At 41.9% G+C, this 17455-nt stretch overlaps 1 protein-coding gene across 3 annotated transcripts in view; it reads left to right on the forward strand.

The window, feature by feature from the left end:
* The window catches only part of LOC146003728 (sialin), a 138832-nt gene that overhangs the window by 48399 nt on the left and 72978 nt on the right, over window positions 1-17455 (forward strand). For 2 of the 3 annotated variants that reach the window (XM_083142123.1, XM_083142124.1), the window contains exon 2: window positions 8544-8606. In XM_083142123.1, coding sequence (XP_082998249.1) covers window positions 8558-8606 — 49 coding nt within the window. In that variant the 5' untranslated portion in view covers window positions 8544-8557. Of the gene's footprint in view, window positions 1-3831; window positions 3928-8543; window positions 8607-17455 lie in introns of those variants that run through there. The other variant, XM_083142122.1, reaches the window with a different exon arrangement.

The raw sequence follows: 17455 nt of genomic DNA on the forward strand, positions 1-17455 counted from the left end.
ATAATTAACTTGTAAATGTTCATAATCCTGAATTTTGTGGGTGGGGAGCAAGTGCCCACTTTGCCCCTGTCAGTTACGCCTAAGGGAGAAACAATGGGGGACTATGGTGGAAATTCAGTACAAATTGTCGTAACTTTTCAAGATATTAAATAAGCATACTATTATGCGCAGTAATACCTTATCCTACTAGATAATAAATAATACCTACTCTTTCTATCTAGTGCAGTGAGTAGATTGACAGCGTCGGTTTGTAATATAAGTTTTTTTTACTACCTTCTTACCTTCTTGATGAATAATATTTTAAACTTGATGACTCACGGACATTGGAGATTAATTAGTGCGTTTAGTAGACAGACGCAGAAGATAATTATGAAACAAATAAACAAAGTGTAATAAGGTCACGCCCCTTATCGGTAGTGAGAGTTGAACGTTTATCTTAAGGGCAGAGATTATGTCAATAAAGGGAAACGTATCAGGCTAAACAAAATGAATCGCAAGTATTAATTTTGGATCATGAACGGAGGCAAAATATTTCCTAATTTGAATATGCGGAGCGGATGTGTGCACTGAGGGTATTTACTATTTCTGGCCGGTAATGGAGATGAGGAGGGCTAAAATATTACAAGATTCAAATGAAAACCTTAGAAGTCCAATAAAAAATGTAAGGCAGACTGTATACAGCTCATATTTACATGAGGTACCGGTACCTGGTATCAACTGTTATTTACAAACGACCTCAAGGCTGTAACACTAATCAAGTTAGCTTCAAAATGCCATTTTTGTTTTTTAAATATGGCGCCTCTTATACACAATTGCACTAGCGAAGAAGATTGGTTTCCTGCCCTCTGTTAGCGTAAAACTTACATAAATTTCTAGGCAAATGAAAATTTAATATATCTGTGCATCCTTACCACACCAGCAAGTTTACTAATGGAGGAAAAAGTTCGACAATGGCCTCAGTTCGCAGGCAGATGGGTGGAAAGGCCTTCGCAGTGGCTCATAAGTGACTGCACGTGGACCCCAAAGACATATTCTTCTTGAGGTATACAGGCACTAACCCAAAGTTGAAAATATATGTATATCAGCAACAGGTCTGTGCTAAAATGCAGGAACCTTGTACAAACGTACATACAGAAATCTACTAGATAAGAAATAAAATCAAATTAAGGTGTTCATTTGACTATCCCTTGTATTGTAGGTTTTGCGTTGCAAATTTGTCTCCAGTTCGCAGACTCGCCAGCTCGGTCGATCTCGCCACTGAAGTTCTCGGGTTCGAATCCCGGTTGTTCTTTCCGAGTGTCCCTTCAACATATTCACCAAATCATCACTCATCCCCATCGTCTCAATTACGCAACCTAAAGTGGATGAAGAGTGACGCTAAATAGCAAAAATAAGAACACAAGTTCGCAGCCTCAACGATTTCATTTCTGATGTGATTTGATTAGTCGCTTTTCTGCCTAATCGCGACGTTGAGTGATTATATGATGGAATTTGCTGAAGTGGCGCTCACAAAGAACACCCATGCCCACGGATATTCGACCCTGGCGTCTTAGCGAGCTGTGGCACTCACTTCGCCAAGAAGATTTCTGCTGTCCGGGTCGGCTTCCGGACGCCAAATTTACGACCACAATGAGTCCGGGGAAAAATAGAACGTTTGGTAACCCTACTTTCGTACGAGAAGTTACTGGAGAGTGCGAATGACGTAACAAAATCCTTGGCTCTAACATATGATTATGTAACGTAGCACTGATACTCTTATGTTAACTTTGGAAGTTATAGCGAGTCCAATAACATGGAAAGAAAGTTTGTTTGGAAGGCTGTTGATTTCCTGTGTAATGATAAAGACGGAGGGGAGGGGCGAGGAACGTCTTGAAAAGATTAAGCCGCATCATAGTGGAGCCATGGGAGACTTATCAATGATCTTTGGACTTAAACTATGTCAGAAAGTTCGAATGAGAGTGAGAGAAAAAACAAATCTTAGGATCAAAGTTCGGATTGATTGACGGGAGTCAATATTTGTTCTTTTGTTTGTGAACTTAATATGTTACAACATGCCAGAGCTGCGTTTAGGAGTCCATAATTATGATCCTCACCCATGGATACCAATATCTTGAACATGACATACCGGTTCGCTCTCAGCAGGGGCGTCTCCCTCTGGGTGTTCGAAGGAGCCGTAGCACACCCAAATAGCCTATATGTGAGAAAGTTCCAGAATAATTAGAGGAGAGCGAGAATCATAAATAATGGTATGGATAGAGAGATTGCGAGACAGAAATTGAGAGAAAGGTATAGAGAAACTGAGGAAGGAGAAAACGAGAAAACTCAAAGGAAGAACAAAGTGAAGTAGATAGCAGAAAGTGATAGATACGTGGACGTCGCCAGAAATTTCTGTAGTGGGATCAGGTTGTTGATAAAACTTGAATAAATACGGCAATAATTTTATTCAAAGTTTCGCCTGACCCTGTGGCCGAGTGGTTAGCACATCTCGCTGCGACGCCAAGGGTCCCGGGTTCGAATCCCGCTCGGGCTTGGTTGTTTGTGAATGTCCATTCATCAATTTCATCACTCATCCCCATCTTCGCAAATTAGCCAAGAGGCACAAAACGCGAAGTAAAATAAACTAAATGAATCAATCAATCAATTATTCAAAGTTTAATTTATTACTATTTATTCAAAGTTTCATTTATTACTACTACTACTACTATATTATTATTATCATCATTATTATATCCTTGGGGAGACTTGTATTAGATCCACCAAATGAGTGAATATCCAATACAACAGTTTATCATTCATTCATTTTTAATTATTGTTATTTTTATTAAACGAACAGGTTAAATGATCGGTGTGAGACTAGAGATACATCATGTATTCATTATCTACCTTATGTCTAGTTAAGTTCACTAACATTTGAGAGTGTCAATTTCTTAATGGAGTATTTATTGAATACCAAAATGGTTGTAAGATCTATCGGATCATTATTATTTTTATTCGTATCATTATTAACAGTAGTAGTTGTTTCCTAACATGAAGTAACATCAACCTCACCTACATATCAATATATTTCTGTCCATGAATACCCAATGTTTTCAATTAAAACAACTAGTGTATTCTTCCATACGCGTATTGTATACGCTATAACTATGCATTTAAGCAGGGGCCATTGATTTGTACCTCAAACAGTTTTGTAGGAAATGTTTTCTCTCTCGGTTGAATAGTTATCAGCTTTTAAAAACGCGAAGTGATACATTGTTAACTTTGCACCCGGCTGACATTACATCTGCACTTGTGACGTAGAGCTCTCTTCTGATTGGTTGGTTGATTGATTTGCTTCGCGAGAGGATAAGAAAATTAGGACGGATTCTATCTTCGAGATGTGCCATGAAATATGGCATGGCATCAAAATGCTATAAAGTTTGATCACTGTACACGGCAGAATTCATTCGTATAGTGGGACCACAGGCAAACGAGCCTGTGCATCATACTCGCGCGTTGAGTGGAGCAGGCTTCCTTACAGCCCGAGTTGAACGGCTGGAGGGGGAGATGCGCGAAGGTTTATTATTTTTTTTTTTTTTGCTTGTTTGTCTGTGGTCCCTCTATAGCAGAAATGCTAACAAAAAATACCAAGGGAAATTAAAATAAAGGGTGTTGCTTAGATTGACCTGAGATATAAAGTTCGTCAAGCGTTTCTTTATGAAATTTACCGCAATCTACTTGCCATAACTTTGACCCGTTTTATTAAAATTTCGCGATAGCCAGAGTTGCCTTTGTACCATGTACTGATCTAAGTTCTTTCTTTTACGTCATATATGTATCTTGGGGAAAATTTTAGCCAAGATAATTTGTCACCGTCATGTGTTAAAGAAACAATTTGTGTTAGTTGAGTATCAACCCTAGAAAACTCAAGAGGATATCTCAAATAAACAGGTTAGTTTAGAGTACCGCGCGCACACACACGTTTAGTTTTGAACATAACACGATATTTTGAGCAGTTCTTAAGATAAACACAATAACAAACCAACTTTAAGAGTATTGGGATGCAATGTGTATTAAACTTTTCAGTTACGAAAGTTCTCTTTTTTTGTTTAACGTGTGGTACTAATTATGTCAAATAGCGACATAAAACATTAAAATCTGCACAAAATTTTTGATGTTTAGAACTCTCCCTCTTCTGCATCACCAGACAGGGTGCGAAATCTTGGGGGTGGGGGGTGTTCCAACAATCTTCTAAACATCCCCCGCGGGGAGAGTTTTCATTATAACATCAAAGATGAACAATTAGTTTTGACTTCAAATATACTTTACTAATGATAATATCGAAAACGCACGCAAAGAACAAATAATGTCTCTCTCTCTCTGTATGCTTCACATGTAATTAACAATATATACATATTAATGCTTAGAAAGTTACTTTTTATGTGTAATAACATAATTAATACATATGAATATCTAATTCATAAACATACACAAAAGTGTGTGTATGAATTAAAATCCCTCCACTACCAGTCTTCAATGATTTCGCATCCTGTCACCAGATCATATGAATTTTGGGTAACAAACAGTCGACCCAATCTTATATAACTCTAATAACCTTGGTTTATTTGATACGTTCAGTTGATCAGAATTATATCAATTCATAACTTCTCCTCTTTAGATCCCTGCTATAGATTATTCTTCTTATTTCTTAAACGCCAAGATTCAATGTTTTGGTAAGGACAAGATTATTAGAGGTAATCTGTGTGTAGGTTCAAGATGCTTATTTACAGCATTTTTATCATGTACAGATATATGATAATCGAAAGTGTGTGTAAACACAGCTACTGATTACAGAATCTACAGTGGAATAAACATGATTATCAGAAAGAAGGGAAAAAAAAGAGGCCTGGCTATGATTAAGTAATAAATTTACACTGTCTAAGTGGCAAAACACCGCTATCTGATACCGTACTGAAACAAATGGGTCATTAATTTAAACTTTGAATCGACATTATCACTGTTAACTTTAGAATCGAAGCTGGTAATGTCAACAATTACTCTTGCGTAATTTCAATAGGAAAGCAGATTAAATATGTGTCATGGTCAATAGGTGTGAATAAAATTCCTATTTTATGTTTATTGGCATTACTAACTTATCCGGCACTACAGTTCTGGATGAACCTTGGACTTTCCAATTACATTATTCTTATACTTTCCATTATTCTCTATCCTTTGCAGCATTTCTGCAATTTCTGATTCCAAAGGTTTTTAGATCATTCTCTGCTTCATCAAACCAACGGTTTCGCGATCTTCATCTTGGCGCGTTGTATAGCTCTTCTTCATACAATCTCTCGATATGTCTAACTCATCTAACTCATCTTAATCGATTTGTTTTCTCAATTCTCTCCTCTTTGACAGGTCCATAAATTCTTCGAATTATTTTTCTTTCAAATGCACATAAGTTGTTGGCATCTTCGGCAGTAATATCCCAACTTTCTGAGCCATATCTGGTCTTATCAGTGTCTCATATATTTTCATTTCTGGTGATTTTAATTTTACTTGAGATCTTAATAGTGTAAGATTTGCAAAGCATGCTTCATTTGCATCTAATCACTAACTCTATTTAGTAACTGTTGATCCAAGATGGACAAAGCTTTTAACCCCTTCAAAGTTATAGTTATCAAGTTTTAGATCTTATATATGGTTTCTTTCTTTTCTTGCTATCATTTTCAAGTATTTTGTTTTACATTTTTCAAAAATGATTTTTGTAATACAATTTAGAGAGAATTCAAGTTTAATCAAGTATATTTTTGTTCATAATTTCCAAAACTAGCAACAAAACGATAACGTGTTTTAGATAATAGCAGTATTACGAGAAACAGTATTCCAAATCTGTTGAGTTAAATGATAATTATTGTAATACAAAGATAGTGTCATTGTAGAATATTCTCTCTCACTCCCTCCCCCCCTCTCTCTGTCTGATTCTCTCCCTCTTATGGGCATCCTGATGGGAACGTTGCCCGATAGAATTACCAATAACAAATTGCTTTCTGAAACTAATAATGCTAGACTAACGCGATTTTGATTCTCTGTTAAGGAAACTCGTTAAGTTTCAGTAGATCTCCACTCGTTAGCCTCCAAATATTAAGACGGTACTGTATATCTTGCCAAGTCATTTGAAGCATTTGTGGCGTAACGGATTAACAAGCGTCGACTATTCTCTGTCGAAGGTTACGTGAACCTATTTTTTTTATTATGTGTTCGGGATATTTTTTTGTGATGTAGGTTGGATGCCCTCACAAATTTGAAAAACACATACACTAATCGGAGATTGAAATTCAGTGAACCCAAAACACCACTGAACTTTCTGTCGCACTGTGAAAGCCGCCATTTTTGTCCATATGTTTAGTCACATGTCGCAGGCTCATCACATGTAGCAATTATTTTCTTTTATGGGTAGTAGTAAAACTTGAAGAGTTCTGTCACAAAAAAACCTAATTATTCTAGAATTATTGGTTGTTGTTGGTAGTGATTCTGCCGGACACGCTACACTTATTACTCATATTATTGTCACAGTAATTTGCGTTATTGTAATGGGCTGATAATTACAAGTAAGACTGGTATAGGCCGTTGCAGGAACACGCAACCTGAAGCAGTGTTTATGAGAGAAAATGTCTTGCAGGCGTCCATGCCCCTCACTCTTTAGTGTCAGACTGGTGTTCAACCAAGAATAGCGGTGTTCGAGTTCAGAAGATTCAACAAATGCCTGTCTGCTGCTTTGAACGTTCATTTGATTGGTCAGCATGCTCCACAAAGACCATATACAACACTGTACGTCGCACCAGAACATGGTGCAAACGGTGCAGGCACCAAATACGTTACATGGATCCAAATCAACGAAGTAGACGACTCGGTGTTGTACATTAGACACGTGAGTGCAAAAGGAGTTAAAAAAATCCAGTGAACTGGACGGCGCTTCTGTTTCCTCTTTCTCCACGTCTGTTTGAGCGAACTGGACAGAGTATCTGTTTCCTCTTTCTCCACATGTGTTGCAGCGAACTGGACGGCGCTTCTGTTTCCTCTTTCTCGACGTCTGTTTGAGCGAACTGGACGGCGCTTCTGTTTCCCCTTTCGCCACATCTGTTGCAGCGAACTGGACGGCGCTTCTGTTTCCCCTTTCGCCACATCTGTTGCAGCGAACTGGACGGCGCTTCTGTTTCCTCTTTCTCGACGTCTGTTTGAGCGAACTGGACGGCGCTTCTGTTTCCCCTTTCGCCACATCTGTTGCAGCGAACTGGACGGCGCTTCTGTTTCCCCTTTCCCCACATCTGTTGCAGCGAACTGGACGGCGCTTCTGTTTCCTCTTTCTCGACGTCTGTTTGAGCGAACTGGACGGCGCTTCTGTTTCCCCTTTCGCCACATCTGTTGCAGCGAACTGGACGGCGCTTCTGTTTCCCCTTTCCCCACATCTGTTGCAGCGAACTGGCTCGCGCTTTTGTTTTCCCTTTCTCCACTTCTGTTGCAGCGAACTGGACGGCGCTTCTGTTTCCCCTTTCTCCCTTCTGTTGCAGCGAACTGGACGGCGCTTCTGTTCCCCCTTTCTCCCTTCTGTTGCAGCGAACTGGACGGCGCTTCTGTTTCCCCTTTCTCCCTTCTGTTGCAGCGAACTGGACGGCGCTTCTGTTTCCCCTTTCTCCCTTCTGTTGCAGCGAACTGGACGGCGCTTCTGTTTCCCCTTTCCCCACATCTGTTGCAGCGAACTGGCTCGCGCTTTTGTTTTCCCTTTCTCCACTTCTGTTGCAGCGAACTGGACGGCGCTTCTGTTTCCCCTTTCTCCCTTCTGTTGCAGCGAACTGGACGGCGCTTCTGTTCCCCCTTTCTCCCTTCTGTTGCAGCGAACTGGACGGCGCTTCTGTTTCCCCTTTCTCCCTTCTGTTGCAGCGAACTGGACGGCGCTTCTGTTTCCCCTTTCTCCCTTCTGTTGCAGCGAACTGGACGGCGCTTCTGTTTCCCCTTTCCCCACATCTGTTGCAGCGAACTGGCTCGCGCTTTTGTTTTCCCTTTCTCCACTTCTGTTGCAGCGAACTGGACGGCGCTTCTGTTTCCCCTTTCTCCCTTCTGTTGCAGCGAACTGGACGGCGCTTCTGTTTCCCCTTTCTCCCTTCTGTTGCAGCGAACTGGACGGCGCTTCTGTTTCCCCTTTCCCCACATCTGTTGCAGCGAACTGGCTCGCGCTTTTGTTTTCCCTTTCTCCACTTCTGTTGCAGCGAACTGGACGGCGCTTTTGTTTTCCCTTTCTCCACTTCTGTTGGAGCGAATTAGACGGTGCTTCTGTTTCCCCTTTCTCCACATTTGTTGCAGCGAACTGGACGACGCTTCTGTTTCCCCTTTCGCCACATCTGTTGCAACGAACTGGACGGAGCTTCTGTTTCCGCTTTCTCCACTTCTGTTTAATTCTTGCACTCTTTCTCTGCTTCTCGCCTTCATTTCTTTGTGTGAATATCATAACTTCTTGCTATTTTTTTTTTTTTTTTGCTAGAGACTGAGATGTGTTATTTTGTTTTCAGGCAAACATCAAAAGATGGCGGCACCGTCAAGCGGTTCAAAGTCTATCTGGCTCAGGCCTACAGGTTTGTACAACTCTTTTCATTGGCATTTACCTTTATATATATAATGAGGGAACGGATCGTATCTTCAAATGATGCTAACCTCAATGTTACTTTGTATTATCGTTTCGAATCGTGGTTGGTATGTAATATCGAAAAATTCGACTTTCATTTTCCATATTTTTACATGTATCAACTTTTAGTATATATACGCATATTCCTGCCATGTTGATGCTGTGCTGGACATATAACAACTTGCTTTCTTTTGTCTCATACATATGACGCTTCCATTCGTCGAATCGTAAGCTTTTTGTACATTTTCAGTAACGTTTTGCAGTTAGAATTTTATTTTTGGAGGTTGAGAATGTTGACTTACCTGAATCTTTCCCCTTATCCTTGAATTTTAAGTCTATATTTCGGTAACACTTTCGTATAGCGTAGACGGATTTCTTACTTTTTACAGAAGAAAGTACTTATGCAAATCATTTTCTTTAGCGTTGTTGAAGTTCGGGAATGTAGTTTTGATCCATTTTAATGCGAATTCATGTGTTTTTCTGCGAAAATCTCTCTCCGACGCTCTATTGCTGCTGTCGCAATTTGCTTTCTGCACGAGAGAGCAATGTTCCGTGTGTTAGATGACGTAAACCCCGTAGTCAGTGTTTCAAACCACGTCGTGTTTTCGCTATAAGATGACGTGTCGAGTATTTTTTTTTTCAAATTTTTTAAACTATGCTTGCCTAACCTAACCTAACCTAACCTTACGGGAAATGGTTTGTGGGGCTAACGTGAATGGTTTGTGGGGCTAACGTGAATTGTTTGAGGGGCTAACGTGAATGGTTTGTGGGGCTAACGTCAATGGTTTGCGAGGTATTAGCATAATTTCAAACCCAGGCATGAAATTAGGTATTTCTCCGTGAACAAGGTTGCAACACTGCATGCACACTCCAAATTGACAAAACACTGGCACAACGCGCGATGAACGGGTACGCAATCGCCATATTGTGTGTGGAAATAAGGAAGAACAGTAAGTACTCGTTAATGTAAGTAATATACATTATTTTCCTTAGAAATTCATTATTTCACCTAAAGAAATGTTCCGCAATGCAGAATAGTACGTTAGCAATGTAAAAAGTGCGAAATAAATGATTTATAGGTGTCTCACCTATACGAAAGTAGTACCCACAAAGGTATTACAAGTAAAGTGTTGAACTTACGTTAATGAAACCAGTCCAGAAAGAACGAGGAACACCAACAATTTGTGCGTGTATATTTTGTTAAAATGAGAGTTCACATTCCTACCTAAGGGAACGTATCATCGCAGCGATAGACACTATAGGCCAGTCAACGAGGGATGATTTTGGGCTCCAATAAGGAAAGAAATCAGGGAAAGCTGGAACAAATTTTATTTTCTTCCTAAAAGGATTCTAAACAGCATATTAATTTTGCACCCCTGTACCACCTCGGATTTGACCGCCATCTTTGAAAAATGGCACCCAAAATCAGTTCTTTGCAAAATTCTCGCTTAGAAAGCACTTTACAGCAAAGGAGGTTATAAAAAAACAAATCTCTACATAAAATTCTCTACAAAAAAGGTTTTGTGCATTTTTCTTCTGGGATGCTCTGTTTGGGTGCTAGATGAGCGAGAAATTTTACGTTATTTTTCCGCCCCGTTTTGCAAGCGCCGAACTCACGGAAACACCTTTTACATGGTTTTGCAGTATATCTGTTCCATAAAACTGAACTTATTACATTTGTTTTTCTTTGAGAATGTCATTTACTATAGACAGGTCCGTGTTGGTGCGAGTGTAGCAAGAACTAGACTAGTGTGTCGATGTCACTCGTGGTACACACATTGAACATTTGTAGGTGTCATTCGTTCTGGACTGGTTTCTGGACGGATTTTAATAGCATATTTTCAATGGTAGCTTCTACCACCACCGTAGAGTTAGGCAACACATATAACGCCTTGCATGGAAGAGAGTATTTCAGGATATAGGTGTTCCGTCCTTATTGCCGGTGACTGTACATATAAAGCCGTTCCCTGTATCTAAATATATATAGAAATGGATGTATGTGTGCGTGTGTGTGTGTGGGTGTGTATATTTGTTTGTTCCGGCATAACTCTCGAACGCCTGGAGCAATTTCAACCAAACTTGGTACACGTAGGAGAGAGTCGTACAGTACCGGCCACCTTAAGCTTATTGATTATAACTGATAAAGGATTAGGAGATAGTCGGATTGAACATAGTAATATGATACCTCAATGCATACTTTAAGGAACACGGGTTTAATTTCTCTGAAATGTTTTCAGAACTACAAGATATATACAAAAAACGAAACGCTGAATTTTCAATGAGTGGAAAAATTTGTTGTCCAGTATCGGCCACTCAGTATTTTAATTTTAGGTGGTGGTAACTATTGACAAATGCTTCAGTTTTATGAAGAAACTTTAAACTCTTGTGTACAAAGGTGTGGTAGTTAACAAATGTGGAAATAAAATCCGTTAAAGCGGAGTTGAAATCACATTTTTACAATAGTCACAAAAATACAAAATAATTTCTTGCTCTACGCATTCAACATGTGCCAAACTCCACATTCGGTACACTGAACCCAATCTTCCTCAATGGACTCTAGACAAATTATGCATTGTGCAGTTTCTACAGTTGTCTTCTTTGTCTTCTTATTTACTGACGGGCATAAACTTATTGTCCAAGTCTTTCATATACGAAAGTAATTGTTTTTTCATTTCGTCATCAAACGTCTTCTTAAATCTGCCCATCTGAGGTGTCAGGTCCACATCCATACCACGTTGAATTGCTCTCAATCTATCTCCTAGCGTGCTTCTTGGTAAACAAAATATACTACCAGGTATCCAAAAAAGTTCATGCCGTATTTTGCAGTGAGACATAAAGACACTGTAATTTGTGGCAAATGTATTTTATTTAGAAAAATAAGCTCCTTCAGCTTCAATTACATTATCCCAACGAGATACAAGCTTATAAATCCCGCATTTGCAAAAGTTCTGGTCCCTAGGAGCAAAACAATTGTCCTATGACCTGCGTGACATCATCTCGGTTTAGGAACTGTTGCTCACGCAAATGGTTATCCATGGCCAAAAACAAGTGAAAGTCAGATGAGGCAATGTCCGGGGAATAAAGAGGAAGAGGTAAAATTTCCCAACCAAGTGTGTTGATTACCTCCTTGGTCGCTTTCTCCGTATGAAGTCTAGCGTTGTCTTGAAGAAGGATTACTCCTTTCCTGTTGACTAGTGCTGGCTGCTTCGGACGCAGTGCAGCTGCAACCCTTTGCAACTGAGACGAGTACACCTCGTATGTGATGGTTTTGTCATGCTCTAGCAATTCAAAGTGCACAACACCAGCGCTGGTCCATCAAACACAGAGCAGAACCTTCTGTTGATGAATGTTTTCTTTGGGGGTCAATGCAACACAACCAGGGGACGACCAATGATGTTTTCTTTTGCGGTTACTGTATAACACCCATTTCTCGTCACATGTCAATATCTGGTCCAGGAATGTGGCTTTCTTGTGGCGTGACAGCAATGATGCGCAAATGGTGAGCCGCTGGCGTTTGTTTTCCTCGGACAAAACGTGAGGAACCCACTTACTGAGCTTCCAAGACTTCCCAAGGTTGTGCAGAAGAAATCGAATGGTTTCCTCTGACACTCCAAACCCTTGTGCAAGTTCTTTGCACGTTTGCTGTGGATCGCGCTCGATGATCTCCTTCAGCAGTACTTCGTCGATAGTGGCGGGGCGTCCAGCTCGAGGCTTGTTCTGGAGGCTCTCATCGCCCGATGCAAAGCGACTGAACCACTTTCGCGCTGTGCGCTCACTCACTGATGCCTCTCCAAATGCGGAGCATATCTTTCGAGCAGCGGCTGCAGCATTGCTGCCAAATTTGAACTCATACAGTAAACACGGCCGTAAAACGTCCTTTGACACTGACATGTTCCCTTCAGGATTGTAGTTTCTACAGACCTGCTGCCTATGCGACCGACACGCCTCCCAACTCTGCACTGACTGACGATTGCCGGGAATGTAAACTTCTGATGTCATCCAGACAGGGTTGCCGACACATGCCGTTTGACTTTCACTTTTCGTTCCAGCGGCACGAACTTTTTTGGATACCTAGTAGCTGCTTGACTTGCCGACATTTTGTTTGTCATTACCTCATTTACCGCCGCTTTCATGCCTCTTCAGTTAATTTATCTCTTTCGTTGCCCTTCTCGTCTGCCATCTTACTCTGAAAACAAAAGCAAGCAGCACTGTTGTAGGTGCGTACCAAATTCTGTGTGGCCGATACTGGACGACACTTCGCTGGCCGATACTGTACGATCATTAGGTGGTAACAAAAGTTCCGATTGCACGTTGTTTATAATCAATTTGCTAAACTATTTACAGGTTTTCGTATCCTTATAGAATACCGATAAACTGAATCTGACAAAAAAATCAAACACTTACCTCGAACATGAATACCAGGGCCCTAGAAATAACTTCTCTCACGCAGCCACTTGACTCTTCACAGTAACACAGGCACAGCTCTCACAATACTGCGTGAAAGCGGGTGATCCCGAACTATAGCGCACACGAATACATACCCTTCCCTCCTACTCCCGTGAACTACTGCTACGTAGCGTCAAATGTCCGAACTAGCAATTGGCCGATACTGTAGGACGGCCGGTACTGTACGACTCTCCTCTATCACTTGCAAGCTGGAAATAATATTTTGGGGTAAGACACCCCTGGCACCCCTAGGGGTGGGGTGGGAAGGGGTGACATGTAAAAATAATCCAGAAACACCGATAATAAATTCCGCACAAACAGACATCCGTGACTCTATGCAATCCGCACAACGATAGTGTTTCTCGGGTTGCCTAACATTCAGGCTGTGTTGCGAATGGAATCCATAGTTTTCGTGACATTCCCAATGCGGTTCGACTCCAAGTTCATCACCTATCGGGGGGTTACAGGGGGTGAAAAATAAAATGTCACAAATGACCTAGATTGGTGTCGAATCCATAGTTTTCGGAGTCGCTAAGCTAATTGGTGACATTCACGATCACATTTAAAATTAGTTACATTTTACACTAAAGTTAGAATTCATTATTTTCCTGTCAAATACAAGATTGGGATAAATAAATACCCAGGCAACGCCGGGCAATCAGGTAGTATAATATATATTTACTGTACTAGCAAATAAGAAACCCCCTAAATTTTTTCCTATGTGCGCCCTGAATACTTAAGTCTAATAACAAGATCGAAGAACACATTTATTCCAATGATAACGACAAGCAATGTATTTTCCTTGACTACATGAAGTTTGCACATCTGAGCTTGCGACACAATCGCAGTGACACATAATCAATATCCATCACATGAAAAGCAGAATAATAACGTACTTCTGTGGGTAAACGAGTTGTAAATAAACATTGTTAAGCAGTGCAACAATTGACTATTTGATCTCAATAAACCTCCGTTCTTGTGTGGATTACTCGATGTAGTTCAGCTGGGAAAACAAGAACTGATAACGTGCTATTTTTAGATCTCTTTCTCGGTAATAATTATGAGAAGGTTGGGGGTGGGTCGTATTGATTGGTTTGTTTGTAGGTTAGTTTGCTCATCTGTACCTTTGCCCTTTGAATGAACGTACCGTTTTGGGGGTAGTTGTCATCAAAGCTCACTGAAGTACTCTCATAAACAAACATCATGTCATTAAACTCTAGTTCTCATTAAAACCTGTTTTATTTGTTCTGACGTTCCAAACCATGTAAATGACATGATTATTACGAACCTCCTTTCAGTATAACAAATTATAAGCGGGGCCTCCTCGATGGCGTGGTGGTAACGTCGTCGCCTTGTAATCAAGGGCTCCTGCGTTCGATAACCGGTGGAGGCACACTACAGTGGTTCGGATCCAACGTTAAACTATACGTCCAGTTCGGATTAGCCTATATGTGCATAAAGTGGACTAAAGAACCTAACTCAAACAAGCCGATTATAAGCGAAATAACTACATGGTGATCAGTGGCGTTCCCAGGATTTTGAAGGGTAGGGGGATTACGTATACTTTATTTAGTACTCAGCCCTTATTTTTTCATCTTTTCCTGCCATTGACGTTTTCTATTTAGGAAAAAACTGGGCCAAAACGGAAGGGGTTGTTTATGACCCCAACCCCCCTTGGGCACGTCCCTGAGGGTGAGTCAAAAGCAACAGGACACCATTTATTTCGTTGATGAGTTTTATTTACTTCGCTTTTGTACCACTTTTGGCTAATCGCGAATATGAGCATGAATGTGGTGAAATTGAACATCCACGCCCAGGCCGGAATCGGACTTACCTCTCAGGATATAACCGCAACATGGCCGCCATATTGAAATCGCCATTTTGGATTCAGATCAAGGTTTTCAAATGAAAAGGGGGTGGTGTGATAATATCAAGTTTAGTTTTTCCTCGGAAATTCATTTCTGCAATCAGATCTGCCATATGTGATGAGTAGACCTCGGATTTTTACGTTCTAAAAAGTGTGCTTTTACGTTCCTAAAGTAGGCTCTAAAAACCCTAAAATAGGTTCTAAAATCCTAAAACAGGTCCTAAAAATATTAAGTTAGATCCGACAAAATCCTGAAGTAGTTAAAAAAAATTTAAAATAGTTCAAAATTGCTGAAAAATGCTGATTAGGTATAGTCACCTATATCCTGAAATACAGAAGTAACGTCCAGTTCGCTGCAACAAAAGGGAGAAAGGGGGAACAGAAGCGCCGTCCAGTTCGCTGCAGCAGAAGGGAGAAAGGGGAAACAGAAGCGCCGTCCAGTTCGCTGCAACAGATGTGGCGAAAGGGGAAACAGAAGCGCCGTCCAGTTCGCTGCAACAGAAGGGAGAAAGGGGAAACAGAAGCGCCGTCTAGTTCGCTGCAACAGAAGGGAGAAAGGGGAAACAGAAGCGCCGTCCAGTTCGCTGCAACAAAAGGGAGAAAGGGAAAACAGAAGCGCCGTCTAGATCGCTACAACAGAAGAGAGAAAGGGGAAACTGAAGCGCCGTCCAGTTCGCTGCAACAGAAGGGAGAAAGGGGAAACAGAAGCGCCGTCTAGTTCGCTGCAACAGAAGGGAGAAAGGGGAAACAGAAGCGCCGTCCAGTTCGCTGCAACAAAAGGGAGAAAGGGGAAACAGAAGCGCCGTCTAGTTCGCTGCAACAGAAGGGAGAAAGGGGAAACAGAAGCGCCGTCCAGTTCGCTGCAACAAAAGGGAGAAAGGGGAAACAGAAGCGCCGTCTAGTTCGCTGCAACAGATTGGAGAAAGGGGAAACAGAAGAGCCGTCCAGTTCGCTGCAACAGAAGGGAGAAAGGGGAAACAGAAGCGCCGTCTAGTTCGCTGCAACAGAAGGGAGAAAGGGGAAACAGAAGCGCCGTCCAGTTCGCTGCAACAGAAGGGAGAAAGGGGAAACAGAAGCGCCCTCTAGTTCGCTGCAACAGAAGGGAGAAAGGGGAAACAGAAGCGCCGTCCAGTTCGCTGCAACAGAAGGGAGAAAGGGGAAACAGAAACGCCGTCTAGTTCGCTGCAACAGAAGGGAGAAAGGGGAAACAGAAGCGCCGTCCAGTTCGCTGCAACAAAAGGGAGAAAGGGGAAACAGAAGCGCCGTCTAGTTCGCTGCAACAGAAGGGAGAAAGGGGAAACAGAAGCGCCGTCCAGTTCGCTGCAACAGAAGGGAGAAAGGGGAAACAGAAGCGCCGTCCAGTTCGCTGCAACAAAAGGGAGAAAGGGGAAACAGAAGCGCCGTCTAGTTCGCTGCAACAGAAGGGAGAAAGGGGAAACAGAAGCGCCGTCCAGTTCGCTGCAACAGAAGGGAGAAAGGGGAAACAGAAGCGCCGTCCAGTTCGCTGCAACAGAAGGGAGAAAGGGGAAACAGAAGCGCCGTCTAGTTCGCTGCAACAGAAGGGAGAAAGGGGAAACAGAAGCGCCGTCCAGTTCGCTGCAACAAAAGGGAGAAAGGGGAAACAGAAGCGCCGTCTAGTTCGCTGCAACAGAAGGAAGAAAGGGGAAACAGAAGCGCCGTCCAGTTCGCTGCAACAGAAGGGAGAAAGGGGAAACAGAAGCGCCGTGTAGTTCGCTGCAACAGAAGGGAGAAAGGGGAAACAGAAGAGCCGTCCAGTTCGCTGCAACAAAAGGGAGAAAGGGGAAACAGAAGCGCCGTGTAGTTCGCTGCAACAGAAGGGAGAAAGGGGAAACAGAAGAGCCGTCCAGTTCGCTGCAACAAAAGGGAGAAAGGGGAAACAGAAGCGCCGTCTAATTCGCTGCAACAGAAGGGAGAAAGGGGAAACAGAAGCGCCGTCCAGTTCGCTGCAACAAAAGGGAGAAAGGGGAAACAGAAGCGCCGTCTAGTTCGCTGCAACAGAAGGGAGAAAGGGAAAACAGAAGAGCCGTCCAGTTCGCTGCAGCAGAAGGGAGAAAGGGGAAACAGAAGCGCAGTCCAGTTCGCTGCAACAGATGTGGCGAAAGAGGAAACAGAAGCGTCGTCCAGTTCGCTGCAACAGATGTGGAGAAATACGCACTATCTTGCATAACGTTATGTGTGTTGCCTAACCCGACGGCAATGGCAGAACTTACCTTTGGAAATTTGCTATTTAAATCCACTCTTCGCCGTATAGTTAGGCAACAATATTCTTTCATGTTATCCAGTCAAAATCCGCAATTTGTCTGTGAGGATCATCTTATATGCTGAAAATAATTTTTCAACATAAACATAGTCAGTGGTGCAAACTTCAATGCTGAAATGTTAGTTTTCAAGGCGTGAATGGCACAAAGCACCGAAGTGACGCGAAAGTGAGCAAGAGCACGCAGATCAGACCACTTTGGATTGTA

Source organism: Lepisma saccharinum, chromosome 20 (assembly GCF_977018435.1).
Source record: "Lepisma saccharinum chromosome 20, izLepSacc3.1, whole genome shotgun sequence".
NCBI lineage: Eukaryota > Metazoa > Arthropoda > Insecta > Zygentoma > Lepismatidae > Lepisma > Lepisma saccharinum.